Below are 24,221 nucleotides of genomic sequence, written 5' to 3'. Positions count from 1 at the left end.
AGGCTAATGGTCAGCACGCTTTAAACTATACCTAGCAGAATTCTTCCTATTTGGTAGGTAAGAAGTAAATGTTTAATGAACGAATATTGTCCTTTTACCCTACGGTAGGTTTACTTACCCTGATTTGATGGCCCTTTTTTTTGCTTTGTTTTTTTCTTTCTTTACAGCACAGAAGAGATTCCCTTGAAGATTTTAGCCCATAATAACTTTGTAGGACGTCTTATTGGTAAGGAAGGAAGAAACCTTAAAAAAATTGAGCAAGACACAGACACTAAAATCACAATATCTCCGTAAGTGCTGGCTTGCTTTCTTTTGAATCAGAAAACTTTCACACACCGTTTCTAAGCTGTAGGTTATATATTAAGCATTTTACAACTCTTGGAGCTGGCCTGTACCACCATACTTATACTTCATTTCTCAAACTGAGTCTACTGCCTGCTATCTGTTTCTAACTCATAGTGAAAGTATTATCTGTTCCCACTAAAAAGGCAGGATGCACTAAATACTTCACATTCATATTTCCTAGCTGAAGTCTTGGTCAGGTTTTCTGGCATATACTCCCAAAATTGGAATATATAACCCAGTGTATTATGCACTGCTGTGTAACAAATTATCCCAACACTGGACCGCTGACGACAAGGGTAAGCATTGACTGCTCACCTAGTTTCTGTGGGTCAGGAATTCAGGAACAGCTTGACTGGGCGGTGCTGTTTGGGGATCTCTTGATGTTGCTGAGAAGTTGATGGCAGCTCTCGGAGTGAGGCCTCAGCTCCTCACCTCCTGGGCCTCTCCACAGGGCTGTTTGCGTGTCTTAAAGACACGGCAGCTCTCTTCCCTCAGTGAATGATCTAGGAAAGAGCAAGACGGAAGCGGCAGTGTCTTTTATAGCATAGCCTCAGAAGTCACATTTTTACCATTTTTCTATTGCTGTTGACATGTTGGCTCTAGTTAGTGTGGGAGGAGACTGCCCATCCCTGGGGAATGGGGATTTGGGGGCTGGCCCCCATGCCTGGGGCCATGAATGCCCTGAAATTGTATGGAAAGGCCTTTGTCTTCTGAGGGTGACTTTCCTTCAGAGTACCCCCCAAAAAGTCGAAGAATAGTAGAGAAAGACTGGGGCAATATGTTCACGTAGTAAGGAGTTTTCAAAGAAAGGGATGGAAAGGAAGTGGGAGAGTTGTGCTTTGTGGGAAAGAAAGGAAAAACCGCAAAGTGGTTAAAAATATCAAATGATCCTACCCTGTCTTGAATTTTATGCTCAGAAAGGGGAGGGTTTTAATAGAAAATAATCTTAAAATCTATTCTGGAAGCAACTATTTTAAAAATTGTAACAGAAAATGCTTGGCAGTGGAGAGGTGGGTTGAGCCTGGAGATGAGACCTACACTTGTTTGTCTAAGACAAATCATCTTCATTGTGTAGATGTCTATATTTTTAGCGAGTTTAGGAAGAAGTTAAGGAAAAATATCCTATTCATCTGGCTCAAGTCTAGCTTGAGACATTTTGCTAGTAGTGAAAATGAGAATTTGAACCCTAGGAATATGAAGGGGAGCTGTCTCAATATTCTATATCCTTTCCATCTGTGTATTTAGTCTTATTTCCATGGTAAGTATCTCCCAGTGGTTCCCTTCAAGGCTGTTGAGTGGCTCAGGCTTAGGTGGTCTCAGTTGTCACCTGAATGGATTTTGAAACTTCAACAGAAGCTGAATGAAGCAGGGAGTTTCTGAATATTGCTGTTGCATTCTAACTTTTTAGTTGTCTAAATGGTCATCGAGGGACTATTTTTAAAATATAGTCAAAATGGATTGATTTGTATTATTTCCTGAAGCCTACGTCAATCTAAATTCTAAAATTACCGTCAAAAATAAGTTTAAATTCTGGCTTGCCCTTTTGGAATATTTTCGTGCTTATTCCTTGGCGACCTAGAAAATGCAATTTCATGAGAATGCCAGTTAACGCCTCGAATTGGTCAGTGCAGACTAGGAACATACTCATTAAAGGTTATGTTCATTTGGTTCTTGGTTTCCACTAAAACTGTAGATTCCTCCGACCATCTTCTTTACATTTCACTGTTAAATTGTGAAAATAGTTCACCTTAAGTGGTCAAGAAGTGCACTCTATTTAAAACATGGACTTAATCAAACTGTGTACACTCAGCGATGTTTATTGAGAAGGTGGGAGGGGCGGTATTTTCTCTCATGCAGTTTTACAATTCTTGCAGTCATGTCTTTTGGGGCTTACTCATCTTTCATCATGGCTAACCACCCACTTTTACATATTGCCAGCCTCCACAGTTGGGTTTTAATTGCCATCTGTGGGTGGACTATTACTGTCTTCCTCCTATAATTTCCAGTCTTTTTCTTTCCCCTCTGTTTCAATCTGCAGGTTGCAGGAACTGACGCTGTACAATCCAGAGCGCACCATTACGGTCAAAGGCAGTGTGGAAACATGTGCCAAAGCTGAGGAAGAGATCATGAAGAAAATCAGGGAGTCTTATGAAAATGATATTGCTTCCATGAATGTTAGTTTTAATATGAAGGAAATGTCTTTATTTTGATGAACAATCAAAAGATGTTTTCAATTGCATTAACATTGATTCCTTTAAGGGTGTCTTTGTTAGATGTGGTTTCTAATTGATTTTTAGCACCACGGTGAGTGCCCTGGGATAGTTGGCAAGATGCAGACTTTGACATCAGGCTTGGCTCTCTCTGTGATTTTAGCCAACTTTGAGCCTTAGCTTCCTTACCTGTGAGGTAAGGCTAATACCTCCCTTAAAAAGGTTAATCTCTCCCATACAGTGTGAGTTGGAGGGAGATGATAGTATTATAGGAATGTGGGCTTTAGAGGTCTGTGAACTGGGTTTGAATCCCAGCTCAACCATTTATTAGCTGTACCTCTATTCTCTTGGACAACTTATTTGGTCTCTCTGAGCACCAGTTTCCTCATCAGTAAGATGGGGCTACTGCCTACATGGCATGCTTATTAGGATTATAATAGATACCGTGCATATAAAAGCTACCGTTATGAATACAAATTTAAAATTTGGTTGCTCATAAACCTTGGAGATAACAGAATTTCAAATGACAAAACAATCTGTGTGGTGCAAGTGCATTGCTGACATTCCTTAATGGATGGAATGGTGCAGAAAATGCAGCGTTTCCAAAGTCTATCTTGAATTTTCAAGTAAATGATTAAAAAACAGTTCCTCGGTTGGGCCTGTCATCTGAAACATTACACCTAAAAGAAGGGAAAATGTGAAAATGATATTACCTTTGTGAGAAGAGCTTGGAATGCTAATCATTTTACCCCCACATGACTGCTGCCTGCCTACCTTCCTTCACATTATAACTGCTCATCCAAATGTTTCAGAGTCGCCTGGGGGTAAATGCAGCCCCATAGACCTTTAAAAAAGATTCTTGAGTGTGCTCAAGTCTGAAGTCTGTAGTCCTCACCTTATTTCCTTAACCCTTATCAAATTAAGCCAAAACAAAATCCCATTTCTGGCTCCTGGATCCATTCCAAAGATAGGTTTAATTGTAGAAGACATGGGGATTGGACCTGATTTCCAAAGGGCTTGATTTTGTTTTGGGTCTTTAGACTCATGACTGCCAAATTTTTTCCATGGCATAAAGATCTCTTAATATCTGCTATCTGGTTTGCTCTTCAATGAACAAATCTTGTTTGCTTGTTTCTTCAATTAATGCAAGATTTTCAGTCTCTATTTACTGTGTGCCCAGAGTGTACAGATTACATATATGTCTGAGCGCTGTGAGCTGTTCGTAAAGGCAAGAAAGCTGTGTTCCCTGCTTTGAGGAACCTAGCATGGCTTCAGGTCAAAGAGGAGGCAGACGGCACATGGATTTTAAAATATCAAGAATTATAAACAGACATAACCTACATACTCAAGTATAATCACATGGAACATCTGCTTTGTTCTAAAATTTGAGTCATAAAACGAGGTCACAGTCTGGATATTATCACATATAAATGCTCACTTACACTTGATCTTGTAATTGTAAAATGAAGGGACCTTTTTACCATTGCAGCTTCAAGCACATTTAATTCCTGGATTAAATCTGAATGCCTTGGGTCTGTTCCCACCCACTTCAGGGATGCCACCTCCCACCTCAGGGCCCCCTTCAGCTATGACTCCTCCTTACCCACAGTTTGAGGTAAGACAATGTGCCTTGGCTTTCTTTATGGTTGAGGGGGATGAAGTCAAAGGGACACAGTCAGACTCTGTTGCCCTCGAGTAGTGTGACATTAAATGCTAATTGGGAAAAATCTTAATGCGAAACCTGGTCCCCGTGTGATCTCTCGTAAGTTAGGAGCCAGCACAGGCTTTTCAATTCTTGTCACTAGAACCTTCTTATCTTTGCAGAGTAGACCCGTGAGTTATTTCTTTTGAAGTTCTTGAGTGGTAGGGTTGTTAATGTATGTTTTCAAATATCAAAGGAAAAGTTTGAGACTTTGAGGAGGGGGAAAGAGGTTAGTTATTTTTAAATGTTGAAGGAAGGGATTTTTAAAAGGCTTCCTTCATCTTGAACTTCACCTGAAAGTTTACTGCTTTGAAAGGTCAGTAGAGACTAGACACGCTTTCCACTTTGAACGTTTGTACTTATTACACAGCTCAGGTAGTCGTGCCCACAAATCTATTGTGCATGTGTGTGTTTGTGTGCAAACATTAAACAGCTTTTATTTGTTTTGTATACAGGTGGATTATTAAGAAATAATCCTTATTTTTATATTTGCTTTTTAAGAGTAGCATTTTTCCTGAGGTCAGAAATAGGAGACCAGTGATAGTATGAAAATAAAGGCAGCCTAGCAGACACCGTATACAATAATTTTTTTTGAAAGAAGTGCACAATTCAGGTGCATCAACAGTAATAACTGGAGGTAGACAATCATGTGAAATAAAATTAACATTCTAGGATCTTCCTTCTTGAATTTGTTTTTACGTCTCTCCCTTCCTGTTTGGCTCTCGTATCACATAAAGTTGTGAGCGGTACCTGCTACACCAAATTTAGGGAAATGTCCAGGGAGAAAAGGTGGGGGACTCTGTTCTCTCAGTGCCTAGAAGACATGTAGAGTAAAATGCAACTGGAGTTCTACAGAGAACACAGATCGCTGAGATGGTTCGTGTTTTACCCCCATGAGAATGAGAATTTCCTTTGCCTGTTCTTGAAGCCACCAGGCTGTCAGGTGTGCTTAGCTTTTGCCATGGTCTTGCAGTGTGTGTGTTTCTGCCTTTGCTGTGGGCGACGTTTGCATCTTCCCCTGCCCCTCATCTGCCACTTCAAACCTCTGGGTAAAAACCATGTAACAAAGCCCATTAATCTAAAGATAGACATCAGAATTTCATATCAAGTGTGAATAGATAGATGATGTGTTTTATAAAGCTTTGCACCGGCAGCTACAGGTGATGTGAAGTGGCTGAGGTGTTTGTACCTTGGTGCTAAAGGGGAGGGGTGTAAAGAGACAAGAGCCAGCTCTGTTTGTGTTAGTCTCCTCTTCTTTGCTCTGGGTTTCTTTTCTTATGCACGCAGTGAAGAAACCGAGATAAACAAATTATCTCTAAGGACTCTTCTTTCAGGTCAAACATTACTAGTTTTTACAGAGTTCGATTTTGTTTCTTACAAATTGAAGGTTTGCAGCAACCTGCATTGAGCAGATCTATTGGTGCCATTTCCCCAATAGCATTATTTTTAATTAGGTATGTACATTTTTTAGATGTAATGCTACTGTACACTTAATAGACGACAGTTATATACAGTATAAACATTATTTATGTGCACTGGGAAACAAAAAAATTTGTGCGACTCACTTTATTGTGATACTCGCTTTAATGCAGTGGTCTGGAACTGAACCTGCAATGTCTCTGAGGTATGCCTGTATTTAAAAACTGCGTTAGAGAATTAAAGGTTGGCAGGTGTTTGCTCTCAGCACTCTGATACTCCTCCATTGCATTTACAGCTGCTGATGAGAAGCTTACTGTTCTGCAGAAGCTCTCACAGAGAAGTCAGGTTACTCACTAAGATAGTCTCTTTATCCTTGATTCCTGTAGGTTAGCAGCAAATCTCTGCTTTTACTTTAAATATATATTGCCTGGCAAGGAGTCATGTATTGCTTCCTCTTTTAGAGTTTCATTTTTTTCTCTACACGTGTTTTCTCACCTCTGCTTTGTAACATGAAAGTAGAATTGATGCATCCTGTCTTTGGATAAATCCCTTGTTGCTGTTCTAGTCCAGAATTTTGCCCATGCCTCCTCCTAAAACATACTCTTCTTCCCTGAACCTGCCAGGTTGATTTTTCCCATAGAGCCAAAGAGTTGGTTCTTCCAACAGACAAAAGTCTCTACTTCCTGCCTGGCAGCTGGCTTACGCAGTACTTCATTGGCCAACTTCAAGTTTATAAATGACAGGAAATGCTCCTTTCAGAAATGCTCAAACAGTAGGGAAGAGGCGTTTGGCAGCTAGCGAGCAGAGTAAGAGCTGGAATTGGCATCGCACACAACAACATCCATAGCTGGATGGTCTTGGCGGCTTGCGTCGGGGTTGGGAGACGTTAGTTCAGGCGCCGTCGTCTCCATAATTCTGATAGCGTCTTCGGAGTCTCCCCAAGTCTCTAGAACAATAGTGTAATCTGAAAATTGCTAACGTGGCTGCTTATGGAAGAGGCAAGAAAGGTGAACACTTCTTGTTAGGTCTTACCTAGTTTGAAGTGCTCTTTAAGAAACAAAATATAATTTGAAAGGGATTTTTAGATCAAATGACTCTCATGGACTCTTGTAGTCCTACTGTTTAGGATTTCTTACTGTGGGTGCAGCTCTTTTGTTAGTAAACAACTTCAAAGTAAATAACTCGTTGCATATATTATCTCTGAGAGGTCTTTGTTACTTAGTTATAGGGAGAAACTTCCTTTGCTTTTTTATTTATTTATTTTTTTTAACTTAAATATTCTGTTCAGGTCATGAAGTTGAGTAAACCCAACTTCAGTTCGACACCAAAATCCATTAAAACAAAACAAAAAAAAACCCCAGGAGTATGTATTTTACAAGCCAGAGGGAGGCACTGGCATTCTTCCAGATTCCTGGAGGCTGGTCTTGTTGGCTGGCATGCATGTCGCCATGCCTTTGTGATGTCTTAGGTTCTGTTCCCCACAATGTAAATACACTTAACCTTACTGTTTGCTCATTCTTGTATTTCCTCATGATAGATGATTAGGAATTACTCATTGGCAGACTTCACCAGTTATGCAAACTTTCAGTTGAGCAGCTTTGTTCTTCTGTTATTTCAAGCTATAGCGTAGGGTCTGCCAAGAAGTCCAAAGGAAGTTTTGCCAATAGGCATCTGGCAGAAATCCACTGGGAAACAGCTTGTGACCTGAATGTCTTTCACCTCTGAAAGTTTAGGAAGACGCATTCAGGATAATGCAGCTGAACATTAACTTACATGCAAAGAATGTGTAACGCTATAGGGTAATGCTGATGCGTTTTTTTTTAAGCTCATCTCAGAGTCTTAGATTCACAGGTGAAAGAGACTTATCATAACCCATTGTTCTGGCTTCTTAGTTTTACATGTAAAAATTATGTTTATCTGGGTGTTCTAATCCTGAAAACATGGCTTACTACACAGAATCCCATATAAGAATGGGCCAGTTTAATGACTGTCCAGTAGACAGGATGTTTATGCGAGGTGCCTTATATTCCCAGAGGAAAGTTTCCTTGATGACAAGAAATTTATGGTCAGGGATGTGCTTGGTGGATATGGAACTGGAACAAAGGGATTTGGGTGGCGTTCAGAAACGTCTTCATCAGGCTTCAGACACCTGATGAGTCACCTTTTCATTAAGGTGCTATTACCAACAGTACACACCGCGCTGTCAGTCCAGGACACGGCCTCCTGGCAGGCTTCATTTACTTCCCTCTAACCTCTCAGTGTGGAACTTCTTTCTGTCTGCATACTGATGCTTTCTTTATGTCTTTGCCCCTTCTTTCTATTATAGTTTGGTCCTTTTAGCCCTTCTCTACTGTCTACCATTCCTTTTCCAAATCTTCACTCAACTTTTAAATTCACTCTTAATCTCCGTAATGGATTTGTTACCTCCTACCCCACCTCCCCAAAATCAGTAAAACAAAAACATCTATAGCCTCTCATCCATGACTGTATCAGAAAGATGATTTTGCTTTTGTTCAACTTTTGAGACTACAACACACTTTCTGCCCGTGAGCTTTTCTCGTAGCCATGGTCCTCGGTATCTTCTAGGCGGAGACATGCTCAGGCTACATTTGTGAGGCTCTGGGACTTTTGCTCTGGGGATGATGCCTGTTACATTCGGCGTCTGAGGACATTCAGAAGTTGCTGTCTGGGGTCAGTCCTAGGAAAAGTAGTTTTTACTAAACAAATAGTTTTTCTCAAGATGTGGTAAATCATGTAACTAATTTTTTAAATTAGCTGCTAGGAAGCTTAGAGCCAAATTTGTATGATAATAGCATTTCTGGTTTTATCTTTTCTGTTGAGGTCCCTATGCTCTTATTTCTTCACCTCCTTTGTCTTATCTTTCTATTGTGTATTTTGTAAGCAGCATAAAGTATTTCTGGAACATGGCCCAGAAAGCAAATAATTACATAGTCGTGGCAAAATACAATGGGGCAGACCTGGGTGAGTTACACATTAGATTTAGTCTGATCCTTAGGTCTTTATTACTGCCAGCCCCCGACTCCTCCCACCCCCCTAAAAAAAAAGTTTATTATTCGGAAGAACATTACATGGATGTTCTCAGTGAGATAAAAGTTAGATCCTATCTTTACTTTAAAAAATTGGTTCAGATTAACATACCAGTTTTAATATAAGGACCAGAATGACAAAATAAATTGATACTAACATTGAGCACAGTTTATGGGCAATGTCAGCATTAATTCATTCCTGTCCAGTTATTAAAATAAGAGAGGCCTTAAAGTGTCCCTCTGGAATAAATGGTATGTGGTAATTGCCTAACACCCTAGCAGGCTGTGAGGTACAGTGCTTTCAAAAGAGAGGCATTGGGCTTCCCTGGTGGCGCAGTGGTTGAGAGTCTGCCTGCCAATGCAGGGGACGCGGGTTCGTACCCCGGTCCGGGAAGATCCCACATGCCGCGGAGCTGCTGGGCCCGTGAGCCATGGCCGCTGAGCCTGCGCATCCGGAGCCTGTGCTCCGCAACGGGAGAGGCCACAACAGTGAGAGGCCCGCGTACTGTAAAAAAAAAAAAAAAGAGAGGCATTGTTCTTATGACTAAAAATTATTTCATTCTTCAGTATTTCCATTTGGTTCTTCGCTGATGAATAGCAGTAGAAGTTGACTTGGCCAAGCTGTGCCGGATAGGCCTCTTTCACAAATATTCACAGTCAAGAGTTCAGCGGGAAGGCAAAACCTCTTCTGCTATGTGTGTTCCAGGAATGGTTATAGAGCCCCAAGGGAATCTTCATTAGACTGACAGCTGTATTAAGGCCTGCAGTGTGTTACAACATCCTAGGAAACATACCAAAGATATACCAAGTTGTAAAGAGTATAGTATGCACATCTATTTGTACAGATGCTGAAGAAACAAAATGTACAATGGTTTTTGTCAAGAATATTTTCTGGAGTTGAATTTTAGATTAACTTGTATAGGAAATGAGGTACATGGTGGGGTGTGGTTACAGATAAAGGAAGAGACTTAGAAGAGCAGAGTTCAGATGATTTTTATGTGTGGGAAATGAGACATGGGGTCTAGAATCACACACTGCTTAATATTTGTAAGTGTGAAAGGCATGTTTCGAACCAAAATGACTTCCCCCTTTCTTTTACACATTTATTCACCCTAAGATAAATTAATTAGCATGAGAATTTGGAAATATCAATTTTAAATGTTCATGCTCTGATCTAGCATTTTTATTACCTAAAACCTTAGAATTATTTGTACAAGGGCACACGATTTACATTTAAAGATTTGATTGCAGCGTTAGACAAATTGGTGAAAAATTGGAAACCAAACTTTCTAAAGGTCTTTAAAACAGCATCCTCAGATATAGCAAAATAACTGTCAGGGAAAGATGAAGGAATTGGAGATTTTTTTTGGACTTTTCTGTGATGTGGTTATTTTATTCTCATAGTGGAAACAAACATTGAAACCCTTAAGTTTCAGTTAAAAGTGTCTTACACATGCTTAAGATGGATGTATTGCAGGTGAGACAACAAACTTGTTGATTTCTTTTCCTTGTTCTAGTAGAGCATCTTGTCCTTCTCTTTTTTGGTGATTCAATTTTTTTTTTTTTTTGCGGTACGCGGGCCTCTCACTGTTGTGGCCTCTCCCGTTGCGGAGCACAGGCTCCGGACGCGCAGGCTCAGCGGCCATGGCTCACGGGCCCAGCTGCTCCGCGGCATGTGGGATCTTCCCAGACCGGGGCACGAACCCGTGTCCCCTGCATCGGCAGGCGGACTCTCAGCCACTGCGCCACCAGGGAAGCCCCTTGGTGATTCAATTAAACGCATCTTTTTTGGTAAATTTTTAAATTGAGGTATAATTGATGTACAACATTTTCAGGTGATCCAATATTTGTATAGACTGCAAAATGATCACCACAGTAAGTATAGTTAGTTAACATCCATCACTGCACAGTTACAAAAATTTTCTTAAGTGTGATAAGAACTTTTAAGATCTACTCTTAGCAACTTTAAAATGTGCGATACAGTATTAACTGTAGTCACCATGCTGTACATTACATCCCCAGGGCTTATTTTATAACTGGAAGTTCGTACCTTTTGCCCTTCTTTACGTCATTTTTTTTTAACATCTTTATTGGAGTATAATTGCTTTACAATGGTGTATTAGTTTCTGCTGTATAACAAAGTGAATCAGCTATAATTATACATATGTCCCCATATCTCCTCCCTCTTGCGTCTCCCTCCCACCCTCCCTATCCCACCCCTCTAGGTGGATACAAAGCACCGAGCTGATCTCCCTCTGCTATGCGGCCGCTTCCCACCAGCTGTCTATATTTTACATTTAGTACTTTACATCATTCTTAATCTTTAGTTTTCCTTATTCAAAATAAAGAAAAATGTTCATGGACTGTCTCTCATGCCCCTTTCAGCATGTTGATGATCAAAGGCTTAAGCTTTTACCACCTACACATTACTAATTTTTTTGACTCATGGAAGTCAAACCAACACAGATGGAGAAGAGTGATACAACCAGGGAAGGGAGCACTTCCCTGAGAGCTCTACTGGACATTTTTCTTAACAGTCATTCCTGCAGGTCTATGTATATTGCAAAGTACACCCATACCTGTTGGAATTGGGGTATATACTCACTTTTTGTGAACATGGCTTAGGAGATAGAGAAGCCCAGGTTTGAATCTTGGCTCCAACACCAGTCATTATATGACCTTGTGCAAGTAATCTCTCTGGCTCGGTTTTCTCATCTTTAAAATGGGAATGCTCTTAGTTTCTATCAGTTGGATCAGTTGTGAGGTGTAAATGCACAGAAGCTCACACAGGGGAGACTCACAAACTCTCACCACAAAGGACTGCTGTGTGCACCTGCCCCCGATCATAGTTATCTTCCTCCTAAGCCTGAGTTTTTACCTCAGCATGCTTTTTACCCATCTTCCACTAATAAAAAACACAAATGTTCCATGAATGTCTTAACTGGAATTCCATCGTTCTGTGTGGACTGAGTGGGAACCTTTCTGTATGATAATTCGATAATACTTATTAGTTTTAAATGTTCAGGCCCTTTGACTCAGTAGTGCTAAGAATTTATGCAGTAGAGGTACTTGTACAAGGGCACACAATTTTTTTGTACAAAGATTTGATTGCAGCATTACAAATGCGTTAGTTGACAATTGAAAACTATACACATACATAACAGGGATGAGATCGATCCGCTGTTGTGTCTCCCTCTGAAGGAATACAGTTCATAGAATGAGGTAGGGATGTAGGAATGACACAGGAAGATATCCAACGTGTATTAAAGTAAAACAAATGAGAACATGTTATTTGCAGTAGGCTCCCATTTATTAATGTTTTATTTCATAGACTTTCCTCCATGAAACATGTCTGCCTATCCTTTTCTAGTTTCCTGTTTTCCTTTTCACTGGGTTTTTGTCATTCTTCCTGTTTGGCTTGAAAACAAAAAATCAAATCTATTAGGGCTTGGCACTTTATTTAAGTAACTAGTTGATTGCAGGGTTAACAGTTATTTGGTCAATGTAAGTTTTTCTGATTGATTTTGGTAATTCTAGACAAGTCGTGGACATGTTCAGATTTATTGACATTGTTCTATCTTAGTTTTGTCTTGTGTGATATCCTTTCCTTTTTCTCATTCCATGTTTATAATTGGTAAATTGGCAAAAGGTTTTCCTTTTATTTAAAGAACCAGACCAGCCTTCTGTTATTACTAGTATTTTTATTTATTTAAAAAAAAAACAAACAACTTTGCTTCAGAGGAAGGAAACTAAAGACAGAAAAAATTCCTACCAAATAGTGTGAGTAAATGACGTCATGTGGAACAGCCTTCTGTTGAGGGTGTGTGGAGGGACAAAGAAGTGGAACGGCTGCCGCTGAGCATCAGGGCCCCTCTGGAGGTCTGTAGTGCTCAGGGCTCCGTGCTCTCTGCCTCCACGCTGAGCTTACAGGGAGAAGAGGGAGCTGTTACTGCCACTAGGAATTTGTGTGGTAAGAGCGGTGGTGTCATTTGGTGGACCAATATTAAGTGGCACAAAATCTGTTTTAAATCTGTAAATTTGAGGAAAAACTGTACAGAGAAAACTGATGTTTTAAATGCTAACACTTTCAGGATGAATGTGAGATCTTCTCGACCTGTTAGGTAAACTCGTATCAACTTACTGTGGTGGTTTTTCCTAAAACTATACTAATATTTCTAACAGTATGAGAATGCCCCTCTCCCTATGCCAGCGATACAGCCTGATTTGTATCCAGTAAGCATGTATGTCCTGTCTTTCTTTTCCAACAGCAGTCAGAAACAGAGACTGTCCATCTGTTCATCCCAGCCCTGTCTGTCGGCGCCATCATCGGCAAGCAGGGGCAACACATCAAACAGCTTTCTCGCTTTGCAGGAGCTTCTATTAAGGTACTGTTCTGCCAGCTGTGGCTCTCCTGGTGCTTTAAGGACAGCGAGTTACAGAAATGTGAGTCTTCCTGCCACTCTGTAATTTGAATTGAATGTGGCAGTCTATATTGGGGTTACATAAGTGTGTGACAGAGAACTCCAAACAACACTAGCTTAAACAAGGTAAGTTAAATTCTCTCTCCAGAAAAAGTAGTCTGCAGGTACGCGATTTGGCGTTAGAATGGTGGTTCTGCCCCACCGCATTCCTGGATATATATTCCTTCTAGCTCATCTTCCCTGGGCGTGGCTTTGGTCCCTCACACTCCGAAATGACACTGTTCAGTGCCCGAACAATCAAGGCTGTGGTCCTTTTAAGGAATATACAAATTGACAAAGGCTTGATAAAAGTCATAGCTTTCTTCAGGAAAACATCAGTCTATTGGGGGGTTTATTTTGGTTACATTTTATAAATATATATATATAAATAATTTTATTTTTGGCTGCATTGGGTATTCGTTGCTGCGCACAGGCTTTCTCTAGTTGCAGCAAGCGGGGGCTATTCTTCGTTGCGGTACGCGGGCTTCTCATTGCAGTGGCTTCTTTTGTTGCGGAGCACAGGCTCCAGGCGCGCGGGCTTCAGTAGTTGCGGCACACAGGCTCAGTAGTTGTGGTGCACGTGCTTAGTTGCTCTGCGGCATGTGGGAATCTTCCCAGAACAGGGCTTGAACCTGTGTCCCCTGCATTGGCAGGCGGATTCTTAACCACTGTGCCATCAGGGAAGTCCAATTTTATAAATATTTAATGAAATTTTTAATTTGAATATAGTACCAAAAAAACCACACTGCACTCAAATGTTTATAGTATCTTTATTTGTAACTGGGAAATGGGGAAGCAGCAAATGTTCATCAGTGGCAAATGCATAAACTGTGGCCCGTCTATATAATAATTACTTAGCAGTAAAAAGGAGGGAACTATTGATACATAAAACAACTTGAGTGAATCACATGTATTATGCTAAGAGAAAGAAGACTCAAAAGGCCACATACTGTATGATTCCACTTATGAAAATTCTGGAAAAGAGAACTATGGAAATTGAGAAAAAAAAAATCAGTGGTTGCTAGGAGTTGGAGGTGAAGGGGTTGAAAACAAAGGCAGCATGAGGAAATTTTGAGTGACAGAAGCTGTTTTTATGTTGATTGTGGTGGTATTTACAACTATGTATTTGGTACCAAAGGAGTGAGCGTTACTGTATGTAAACTACACAGTTAATAAAAAAGCAAAACACACAGGAAAGCCCTCATATTCTCTCTTGTAGCAAAAGATAACAAAATAACGTGAGCAGAAAATGCAGCCAAAATAAATAAATGGGTAAAGGAAAAGACATGACAAAAGACCAAGGGGTGAACTAACTTTACTATGCTGTTAGTTTCCTGATTACTGAGTTAATCTGTAAAACATGCTCACACATGCAAAAAGAACCTAGCAGCTTTGTTTTGGAAAAACTGCGACGAACATTTCATGAACAAGAAGAACTGGGTATTTAGACGTTTGGCTCTTTTTCTTTCTGGCTTTAATGGAGGTTTTATGATGAGGTTAAAATATTTTTGTTTCCAAAAAGTCTGAAACATGCATAATCTGAAAGATTCATCAGCACTCCTAACACTTCGCTACATTTCCATAATGTAAATTTCCATATATGTACTTACTTTAATAGGCATATATTTGGTATTACCAAACCATAATCATTTGTGTTAACTTACTGGACATTAAGATTGTTCCTAATTTAACCTGCACAGGGATAGACAAAGTTCTTTTGGTCAAATTGTCATATATAACCTTATCCTTTAACGTAAGTCTACAGAAGTGGGTTTGGTGAGTCACAGGGCATGTGCTTTTTTCAGGCTTTTGAGAGATTGTAGCAATTTGTACTCCTAACCTCAGTGTACAAGTGTCCTCAGCCCCAGCCTTCTATCACCAGTGTTGACAAAGATCCTTTTTAAAAAAAGGAAACCTTAGTCAGAAAGATGGAAGAATGATACCTTCTTTTTGGGGTTTCCTGTGAATAATCCTAAGAGTGTGGTCTAAAAGGAAGTAATTATTGGCTTGTTTTACTGACTCACAATTAGTGCCCAGCAATAAAGTAGCAATAGTATTAATTTGGGTCTAAGTAACAGAAATGTTAGCTTTATTTTGAGGGAGGAAGCATGAGTCTATTAAAAGTAAAAAACATTGTTTTGATTATGAAGGTGTGGAGAAGGGCCTACTAGATTATAAGTAATTGATAGTGATCATATTGAGTGGTAGTTGGGATGGCTTTTATTGTATTTTTTGCTTCCTGTTCTCATTATTTACTATAGGGAATTGCTTCTTGCACAGCAAATACCTAGCAAATTTTTTTCTTTTAAAACACTTCCTACCAGCCAACTCCCCAAATCCTTTCTTACTAAGGGCTGGTTTCCTCCCCCTTCAACAGTCTCTGCAACAATTCCCTAGCCTAGGCTTTTTGTGTCATTTCACACGCTCTGCCAAAATAGAAGAGTCTGAGTTTACTTTTCTTCTGCCAAATTAATGTTAGTTTATTCCATATGTTAGTCCAGCGAGTGTACTTTGGGGGAATGTACTGATAGGCTTAGACTGGGAACCTAGCAGTTTCTTGCACATACAGGAGGCCCAGGGTGTTGTGATGCGCGTGGGCCAAGAACCACCCTTTGAGCACCCACTGGTGTAGTGACAAGGAATGTGATGGTGGAGCCAGACCCAGCTCTCCCTCCAGCTTCACTGGACTGTGTGATCATGGGCCAGGTGACTCACCTTCTCCAGCCTTTGGCCTCTCCATGAGGCAGTACCTCGTCAGGAAATAGTGAGGGTTAGGTAGAGGCTGCATCTGGACTTTTACATTAGGGCCAGGCACAGTGTAAGTACACAGTATACGGCAGGAGCCATAACTAATGAATCCACATTAATCACTGCTTCATGTAACTACCTTCCAGAAGGCTTTCATTCTGCATTTCAGTAAGTCATGTGCAAATGACAGGCTGGTTGGTGTACCATTTCTATTGGTGGCACCTGAAAGTGTCATAACCCGTTACTGGGTCTGTTACAGATCGCTCCAGCTGAAGCACCAGATGCTAAAGTGAGGATGGTGATTATCACTGGGCCACCGGAGGCTCAGTTCAAGGTATGTGCTCTGGAGTGTGTGCACAGGTAACAAATGAATGGATGTCTTCTTTTCGGGAAATCCATAACCTGGCTTCTCCTGTAAAAAAAAATCTAATACTCAGTATAAAGAATCTCTCAATGGAAATTTCTAAGACTAAGAACAGAGTAGAAACATACTGCAAATTACACTTTAAAAATAAACCAAAGCCTTTGGTTAATTTTGAGAGTTCTGTAATGGTTGTTGGTTTTGACTATCTCCCAAAGGAGAATTTGCTCAATGCCCTGTTAGCATGTGTGAAGGTGAGACCTTAAGACTGAAATTTACAAGTCTGATTCATATGCCTTGCTGTTCTCAAGTTTTTCCTCTTGTCCCAGAGAGGCCTCAACCTTGAATTAAAATGTCCCCGTTTGCTCTTACCCTTGGGTTAACCGTTAGCCCTTGTCCACAGTCGGTCAACAAGCCACTCTAATCTTTTGAATTTTAGAGGTAGAAATGGCAGGAACTCTTACAGCATTTGTCCTGGTGTGAACCATTGGTCATACTGGGGTTTGGGGCCTTTGGGGCTGGAATGCCTCCCACCATGTCCTGAGAGGTGGTGTAGCAGGGTGATGAAGAGCAGAGACCTGGTAGCCAGGTTGCTGGTTCAAAGCCCAGCTTTACCATTTACCAGTGGTGTGACCTTGGGCAAGTTACTTAGCCTTTCTCTGCCTAGTTCCTCATCTATAAAATCGGGGTTAAAAACACCCACAAAGTTTAAATAAGGTTTAAACAATATATGAATTGCTTAGAATAGTGCCTGACACAGGAAGTACAACATAAATGTGCTGGTGGTGGTGCTGAGCAGACTTGGGATGATTCAGACTAAGACCCTGCCAGATCCTCAAATTCACAAACGTATACCTTTGAGTATGATTTCTCTCATAAACTCAGTAGGGTGTCTTGTTTGTCATAGGTAAAAGCAGCTACTCAATTCAGTGCAATTTATCCAAAACTCCTGTCTTGTTTCTACCACTTAGCAGCTGTGTTAACAGGATAACTCTTTAACCTTACTTCTCTTAGCTCTAAAATGTGGCTAAGTTAACAAGTGCCCACTTCTTCCCTCCTTTTAAACCATCACTTTCTTTGACCTCTACTTTTCACTAAAAATCGGAAGCTTTTTTCACTTCATTTACAGGAAGAACAGGAAACAAAAGGAGGTGCTTTGAGATGTGGGGTACAGTTGGCTAGCCTCAAACTTGGGTCAAGAAATTTACTTCCTCATACCAGCCTTGTGGTCCAGGCAGTTCAGATCAAAACTCAGAGATGCTGAAAATTGCTTCCTATCCCAGACTTACAGAGACAGCCACTTTTAGTTTGAAATACTAAAAGATAAATACAAACATCAATTATGGTCTTATTATTCTATAAATGGAATTAACTATCTTGCAGTTTTCATAATGCTTGTATGCTGGGGAATTCAGAGTTTGTTTCCCTGTATCCTCCTATGCCTGTATTGTTCAGTTGTCTTAAATGGGACATTTAAGAAAAGCTATAATGCTTAAATGTCATTTATGTGATCAGTGATAATAACAAATAAATTATTTTATTTTAGACATCTAAGTAATAGTAAACCTCCTAACCCATATTTTTTCTTACGAATTCAAGAGCTTGTTTCGGAGGACAATGTATATCCGTTGTGTCCTTTGACTGTGTTGATAGCTACATCTGTGGCCTGAGACTGAGGATGAATGGAAGACAGGGTACTAAGATGGATTTTTTTTTTTTTTTTTTTTCCTGTAACCCCCTAAAATGAGCTTATCGTTTCTGCACCAGTGAAAACGTGTTCGGTACTTTGGTTTTTGTTCTCTGCTGTGGCAGCTTGTCAGATGAAACCAACTCTGACTTCTTTTTCCTTTGGTGTATACCAGAGCAAATTAATGGTTGTACATAATAGGAGAGGTTTATTATGTATAACTTCTAGTTGTATGCAGCAAGTGACAGGATGTGTTTGACTATAACTGTCAGATGTGTATGTTAACTTGATTTTGTAGCCTTAGTCGAAGTAGAAACCATCTGGCTAAGATGAAGAAATGTTTAACTAGAAAATTCCTTGCTGGCCCATTTAGACAGCGGCTTGGCTTCTTGTGAGCCTCGCATAGGTGGCTCTGTAGTTCCTCTGCAGTCCCTTTTACTCAAGAAAAACGCAGTTACTATCTTACTGCCAACAGGAGAGGTTTTACCTTTCAAGACTGGAGAGCAAATGGTCATTTGCAAAAATTTTAGTTCGGCTGACTGCTAACTTATTGCCTTTAACCGTTTTTGTCAGAAGAATATGGTTTAATCTTATTTTATCAATCATTCAATTGCCTCATCTGTGATGTATAGTTATTATTGTTGTCAACCTTTTCTAGGACTTCCTTACTTTTCCACCTCTTGTGCAACGTTCCACAATCTATCAAATGCAGATGTATCACTGCAAAGGTCTGTTCCAGTGGATCCGGGCCATCTTTAAAGTTAATGGACCTTTTTGCATTTCCTACATGAATGACACTGATGAGATATGTTCTCATCTGTAGGCTCAGGGAAGAATTTATGGAAAAATTAAAGAAGAAAACTTTGTTAGTCCTAAAGAAGAGGTGAAACTTGAAGCTCACATCAGAGTGCCATCCTTTGCTGCTGGCAGAGTTATTGGAAAAGGAGGCAAAACGGCAAGTACTTCAGCAAAACCTGTGCAGTGGTATGAAAGGGAAAGCGTTGAAAGGTACTTAGGAGTTCCAAGTCCCTAAATTTTGGCTAACTTATAAAAAGCAGGACCGTCTGGGCCAAGGTTTGGAGAAGACTGCCTTTTGTTCCTCCTGGGTGTTGGTGTCAGCTACCAGTGAAAGCAGTGCCTCTCTTTCAGACCACTTTGTATGGGAGAACTGTCTCATATTTATAAGGGGCATTTTGCATTTTCTGTTGTTATACATCAGCTTTTTACTTCTATTGTGCAAACACTTAATGACATGAAAAGAAACTTTAAAAAATTTCATCTACATTTATAACTTATACCTCTGTAACTGAAAAAAGCAAATGGTTTCCAGTTTCTAACACATAAAACTTCCAAGTCATTTTCAAAGCTATTTACAATTCTGAAGTGATTGAAAGTGTATTTTGGAATCAGATTTTCAGGGGTTGAATCTGGTTTTGTCATTAACTTATGCAACTGTGGGCGAGTCAGTTTCTTTCACTAAGGCTTAGTTTTAATTACCTTGAAATGGGGACAATACTAGTAAACGGATAGAATTATTAGTATTATTAGATGAGATTATAAATATAAAGCCAAAGCTCAGTATTTTGGTTACATAGTAAGGAAATGGTAATTTAAAAAAAAAAAAAAAGAACAACTCCACTTAACATGATTTGTATTTATCTCCTTCAGGTGAATGAGCTCCAGAATTTGTCAAGCGCAGAAGTTGTTGTCCCTCGTGACCAGACGCCTGATGAGAATGACCAAGTGGTGGTCAAAATAACTGGTCACTTCTATGCTTGCCAGGCAAGTGGGCTCTAGTGCGATAAGTGAGCTCTTCTGCTTCTGCCTTCTTCCTGAGTGATCCTCCTCCCATGCGTGTCCCCATGTCATATAAATATTTCAGGCTGCTTGGTGCTTAACACTTTTAATCCCCCTTTAAGCAGGTGATTTCAGAGACTCTGCTAGGAGAAACTAATAAGTATGTATCTTTAATCTTCAAATAAGTTTCAATTTGAAGTTGTTGAAATGGAAGAGTAAATTAACTTTTGGTCATACTTGATCAGGTAGAAATTTCAAAGCTCTCTCCTACTGCAGGTTGCCCAGAGAAAAATTCAGGAAATTCTGACTCAGGTAAAGCAGCACCAACAGCAGAAAGCTCTGCAAAGTGGACCACCTCAGTCAAGACGGAAGTGAAGGCTCAGGAGACAGCCCACCACAGAGGCAGATGCCAAACCAAAGACAGATTGCTTAACCAACAGACGGGCGCTGAACCCCTATCCAGAATCACATGCACAAGTTTTTACCTAGCCGGTTGTTTCTGAGGACCAGGCAACTTTCGAACTCCTGTCTCTGTGAGAATGTATACTTTATGCTCTCTGAAATGTATGACACCCAGCTTTAAAAAAAGAAAAAAATTAGGGGGTGAGGGAGGGAAAGAGAGGAGCTCTGCACTTCCCTTTTGTTGTATTCTCAGTATAACAAATATTCTAATTTTTCTTAATATTCATTCCCCCATAATGCCAGAAATTGGCTTAATGGTGCATTTACTAAATTCATCAAGTAAATAAAAATAGATTGCTCCTATGTCCAATTGTTAAAATTGGATCAGAAGAGGATTATTACAAGAACTTAAATGTTAAGCTGTTAGCATAGAAAAACTGTTCTCAGTTTTATCTAACACTAACACAAATAACCTAAGGGAAGTGCTGAATGGTGTTGGCAGGGGTATTAAATGTGCATTTTTACTCAACTACCTCAGGTATTCAGTAATGCAATGAAAGCAAAATTGTTTTGTTTTTTTCTGAAAATTTTATATACTTTATAAAGATAAGTCCAACTGTTTTTTAAAAAATAAAATTAGCTAACAGGCAAATAACTGAGAAAAAAATTTTACTTCTGGCTGGTGACAGTAAAGCTGGAAAATTAATTTCAGGTTTTTTGAGGCTTTTGACAGTTATTAGTTGGAAAATCCAGTAAACGTTCAGTGATACGGAGCAGTGCCTATATTTGGAGAGCAGCAAATACCATTTATTTTTTTGTTTATGGTAGGGAAGTTTTTGATGGTACTAACAGAGCAAAGTGGCTGCAGGAGGTTTTGGAACGGCTAGTTTTAATAAATGGCTTCAGGAGACTTCAGGGTTTTTTTGTTTGGCTATGTGATTGAATGCATAAATGCTTTGTGCTTTTGACTATCACTACCTAAAGCAAGTGTATCTATGGAGACATGCAGCTCCTGTGAACTTCAAATTGATTGGCAAGAAGAAAGCTTCAGCTTGCCTTACAGGATGCTTAGTTTGCCAATATATTTCAGACCAGTTGGTCTATGCTTGGAGCAGACCCCAAAAGAATTGCTTTGTGAAGACCAATGGGGCAGTCAGACGGTGTGACAGTGTTTAAAGGCAATAAAAAGGCTACATCTCCCCGTGCCAGGCACTGTCATGAGCCTCACACTAAGCTATTTTGAAGATTTTAAGCAATGATAAATCAAGAAGAATGAAAGGCCACCTAGAATATTACATAAATTGCAGCAGGATTTCTGTATTCTCTGCAACCAGTTATTTGAAAATAAGTCAAAAGGTAGAAAAATACAAGAACAACTTTTGGAATATAATTTGAATGACTGTGATACAATAATACATTTGACCTTTGATACTGAACGCATTCGCCCATTTCCTACCTTGATGGCAAAGCCTGGTATGTACAGTTATGTGGGTGTGGGTGGTCTCCAAGGCCACACTGCTCTCAGAATTGTGTTTCTTTTGTTCATTAAATGATCACAGTCGTTATATTATACTGATCTGAAGGGCATATATAATAACCCTTAAATCATTTTGCTTCATTTGTATTTCAAGATGAATTTCTACAGACTAGGTAAGTTTTTCTGAAGATCACTGTATCCTTTAAACATTTTGAAAATGACTTGAAATGTTTTCCTAAATGTTTTCAGAAAATCAGTTTATTTTGTAGTTTTAGCCAAAAAGTGCCCTTTTTGTCACTGAATTCATCTAGCATTCATCATTTTCTTCCATACAATGAATTGCTTTAAAAAAAAAAGTAATGGACTGGCTTTCTGGTTGGATTTTGGGTAAAATGTGCTTAAGGCCAGAGCTCTTCCTCAGTATTTGATTTTTCCAACTTTTTTTTTTAAATACAGATAGGTGCTACATTTATATCTGCCTGTTTAAATTCTGTCATGTTTCACTTCTAGCCTTCTAGTGTGGCAAATCATGTTTTACTTTCAATTAAGCATTGGTAATGGAGTATCTGGTAATACTAGGAAATAATTCTGTTGTAATTGAGTTTTGTACTCACCACATATGGATCATTCCTCATCTGTAACGTGCCCCAAATGCAGCTTCATTTTCCAGATACCTTGATGCAGAATAAAGTGTTTCATTATCAGGTGCAGCCTGCTGTGTAGTATGTATTTTTGGCTTTTCAGATTAATGTGAATGTCCTGAATTTGGTCAAAGTGTAAACTTAGACTTTTAGTAAGGCTATGTCAATCTCAAGGTAGGCACCACTATCTACCAATGTCCTGACTGTGAACCTAGATAATACTGTTGCATATGAACTGAGAACTAAAGGTTTTACGTTACAGGACCAGTGGGGTGGTTATGTTTTCTGCTATATATTTTTTAAAATTTTTGGCTATACTGTTCTACAGAATAAGATTTAAACTTAAACTCGGAAAACACTTTGCTAGGCCTGGGAATGAGCATTCCTAGCACTGTGGAATGAAATGCCCCCCCAAACCATGGTCAACTTTATGACCATGAAGGGGCCCTGCTGACTGGAAATTGGCACTCACCATTGGCACTTGCTGTCTGCCTCTACAAAGATTAAATCACGAGCCGCTGCAGCTGCTGACCTTCAACACCCCCTGAAAAGGAGTTCAGAGTGGAGAACAGGAATGAGGCGCTCTGGGAAAAACTGGCAGAACAGGCCTTCCGATAGATAGTTAGATATTTTCAGGAGAAGATTTTATGGGCCAGATTCTTGCTCTTCTCATACCTAGAGAAACACTAACATCATTAATGGTGACATCTGCTTTGGCTATTAAGGGGAATATTACAATTAAGAGTCAAAATGGAGTAGCTATGGTTTAAGACATCCAAGAAATAACTAGATGACACTGTGGGTGTGATTTCAGGCAAATCCTTGTATTGCTAAGAACTTGAGTTTTCTGAGCTGTGTCAGACTTGGATGCCACCAGCCGTTCTCAAAATAATGTCTGCTGGCAGCTGATAACTGCAACCTTACTTTTTAAAGGTCTCCTCTTGTAACTTACTTCTTTTTTTTTTTTTTCCGGTACGCGGGCCTCTCACTGTTGTGGCCTCTCCCGTTGCGGAGCACAGGCTCCGGACGCGCAGGCCCAGCGGCCATGGCTCACGGCCCCAGCCGCTCCGCGGCATGTGGGATCTTCCCAGACCAGGGCACGAACCCATGTCCTCTGCCTCGGCAGGCGGACTCTCAACCACTGCGCCACCAGGGAAGCACGTAACTTACATTTTTAGACAACGGAATTGCTTTAGATCATACATTTAACAAAAAGAAGAGACATGTTTGATGACCAATAGCACCTGTTACCTATGTGTTAATACCACATTAAAAGTTAAAACCTACCTCAATAAAACTAGACAACTGGCTACTTGGCTACAAGTCTCCCCAAAGCACCAGGCCCAGACTGTGTTTCAGGCTTATTCTCCTGAAAAGAAATGACGTTTATTTTCCCTATAAAAATCCCATTGTCACTCCTCCAGCTACTTCTGATTGGGTCTGTTACACCAAAATGGCAGACCAAGGGATTAAGATTTTAATCATACAAGACTCAGATCCAGGAATCAGGAATCAGAAATATTTCCAGTCCAGTGTCTATTCTCCAAATTGAGACAGGACTACGCCCTATTGTAGCAGGAAGTGGCCAGCACTGTTGCCCAGTTAGTTCCCTGAACTGGAACTGGGCAGGACTCTGGGGGGCTCCAAATCCTTTCTGTGTCCCCCGTTTCTTGTTTGTAGGATATAGGCTTCACTCAGCCTCCTTGACCTTCCTCCTTGACCTTCCCTGAGTTCCAAAGGGCAGATTCAAACAGTTGCTAATCAGGAAAGGGAGGGGATGCAAAAACAGGGGAGGAGCTGTCAACTAGTGGTACAGCCTTGGGGCAGGGTCCTGGTTCCACCTCAAGGAGTATGCATAACAATATCTTTGAGTTCTGCAGGAACTGAGGCCCCCACCCAGGTGAGGATGGTAACTTCAGGCTGAG

The 24,221-nt window shown here is 40.1% G+C and overlaps 2 protein-coding genes across 3 annotated transcripts in view; one reads left to right on the top strand and one right to left on the bottom strand.

Moving 5' to 3' along the window:
• Positions 1 to 22,070, top strand: part of IGF2BP3 (insulin like growth factor 2 mRNA binding protein 3) — a 138,400-nt gene extending 116,330 nt beyond the window's left edge. For both annotated transcript variants that reach the window (XM_060304708.1, XM_030857051.2), the window contains 8 exons: positions 168 to 290; positions 2,384 to 2,519; positions 4,045 to 4,170; positions 12,992 to 13,108; positions 16,191 to 16,265; positions 18,803 to 18,934; positions 19,648 to 19,761; positions 20,053 to 22,070. In XM_060304708.1, coding sequence (XP_060160691.1) covers positions 168 to 290; positions 2,384 to 2,519; positions 4,045 to 4,170; positions 12,992 to 13,108; positions 16,191 to 16,265; positions 18,803 to 18,934; positions 19,648 to 19,761; positions 20,053 to 20,151 — 922 coding nt within the window. In that variant the 3' untranslated portion in view covers positions 20,152 to 22,070. The remainder of the gene's footprint in view (positions 1 to 167; positions 291 to 2,383; positions 2,520 to 4,044; positions 4,171 to 12,991; positions 13,109 to 16,190; positions 16,266 to 18,802; positions 18,935 to 19,647; positions 19,762 to 20,052) is intronic.
• The window catches only part of MALSU1 (mitochondrial assembly of ribosomal large subunit 1), a 30,549-nt gene continuing 18,816 nt past the window's right edge, over positions 12,489 to 24,221 (bottom strand). The window contains exons 5-7 of the transcript XR_004039640.3: positions 22,769 to 22,840; positions 22,270 to 22,329; positions 12,489 to 16,343 (exon numbers count right to left, since the gene is read on the bottom strand). The gene's annotated coding sequence lies outside the window, so the exon portion shown is untranslated. The remainder of the gene's footprint in view (positions 16,344 to 22,269; positions 22,330 to 22,768; positions 22,841 to 24,221) is intronic.

The sequence above is a fragment of the Globicephala melas genome, chromosome 9 (assembly GCF_963455315.2).
Source record: "Globicephala melas chromosome 9, mGloMel1.2, whole genome shotgun sequence".
NCBI lineage: Eukaryota > Metazoa > Chordata > Mammalia > Artiodactyla > Delphinidae > Globicephala > Globicephala melas.
This window is presented reverse-complemented; position numbering and strand designations above follow the sequence as displayed.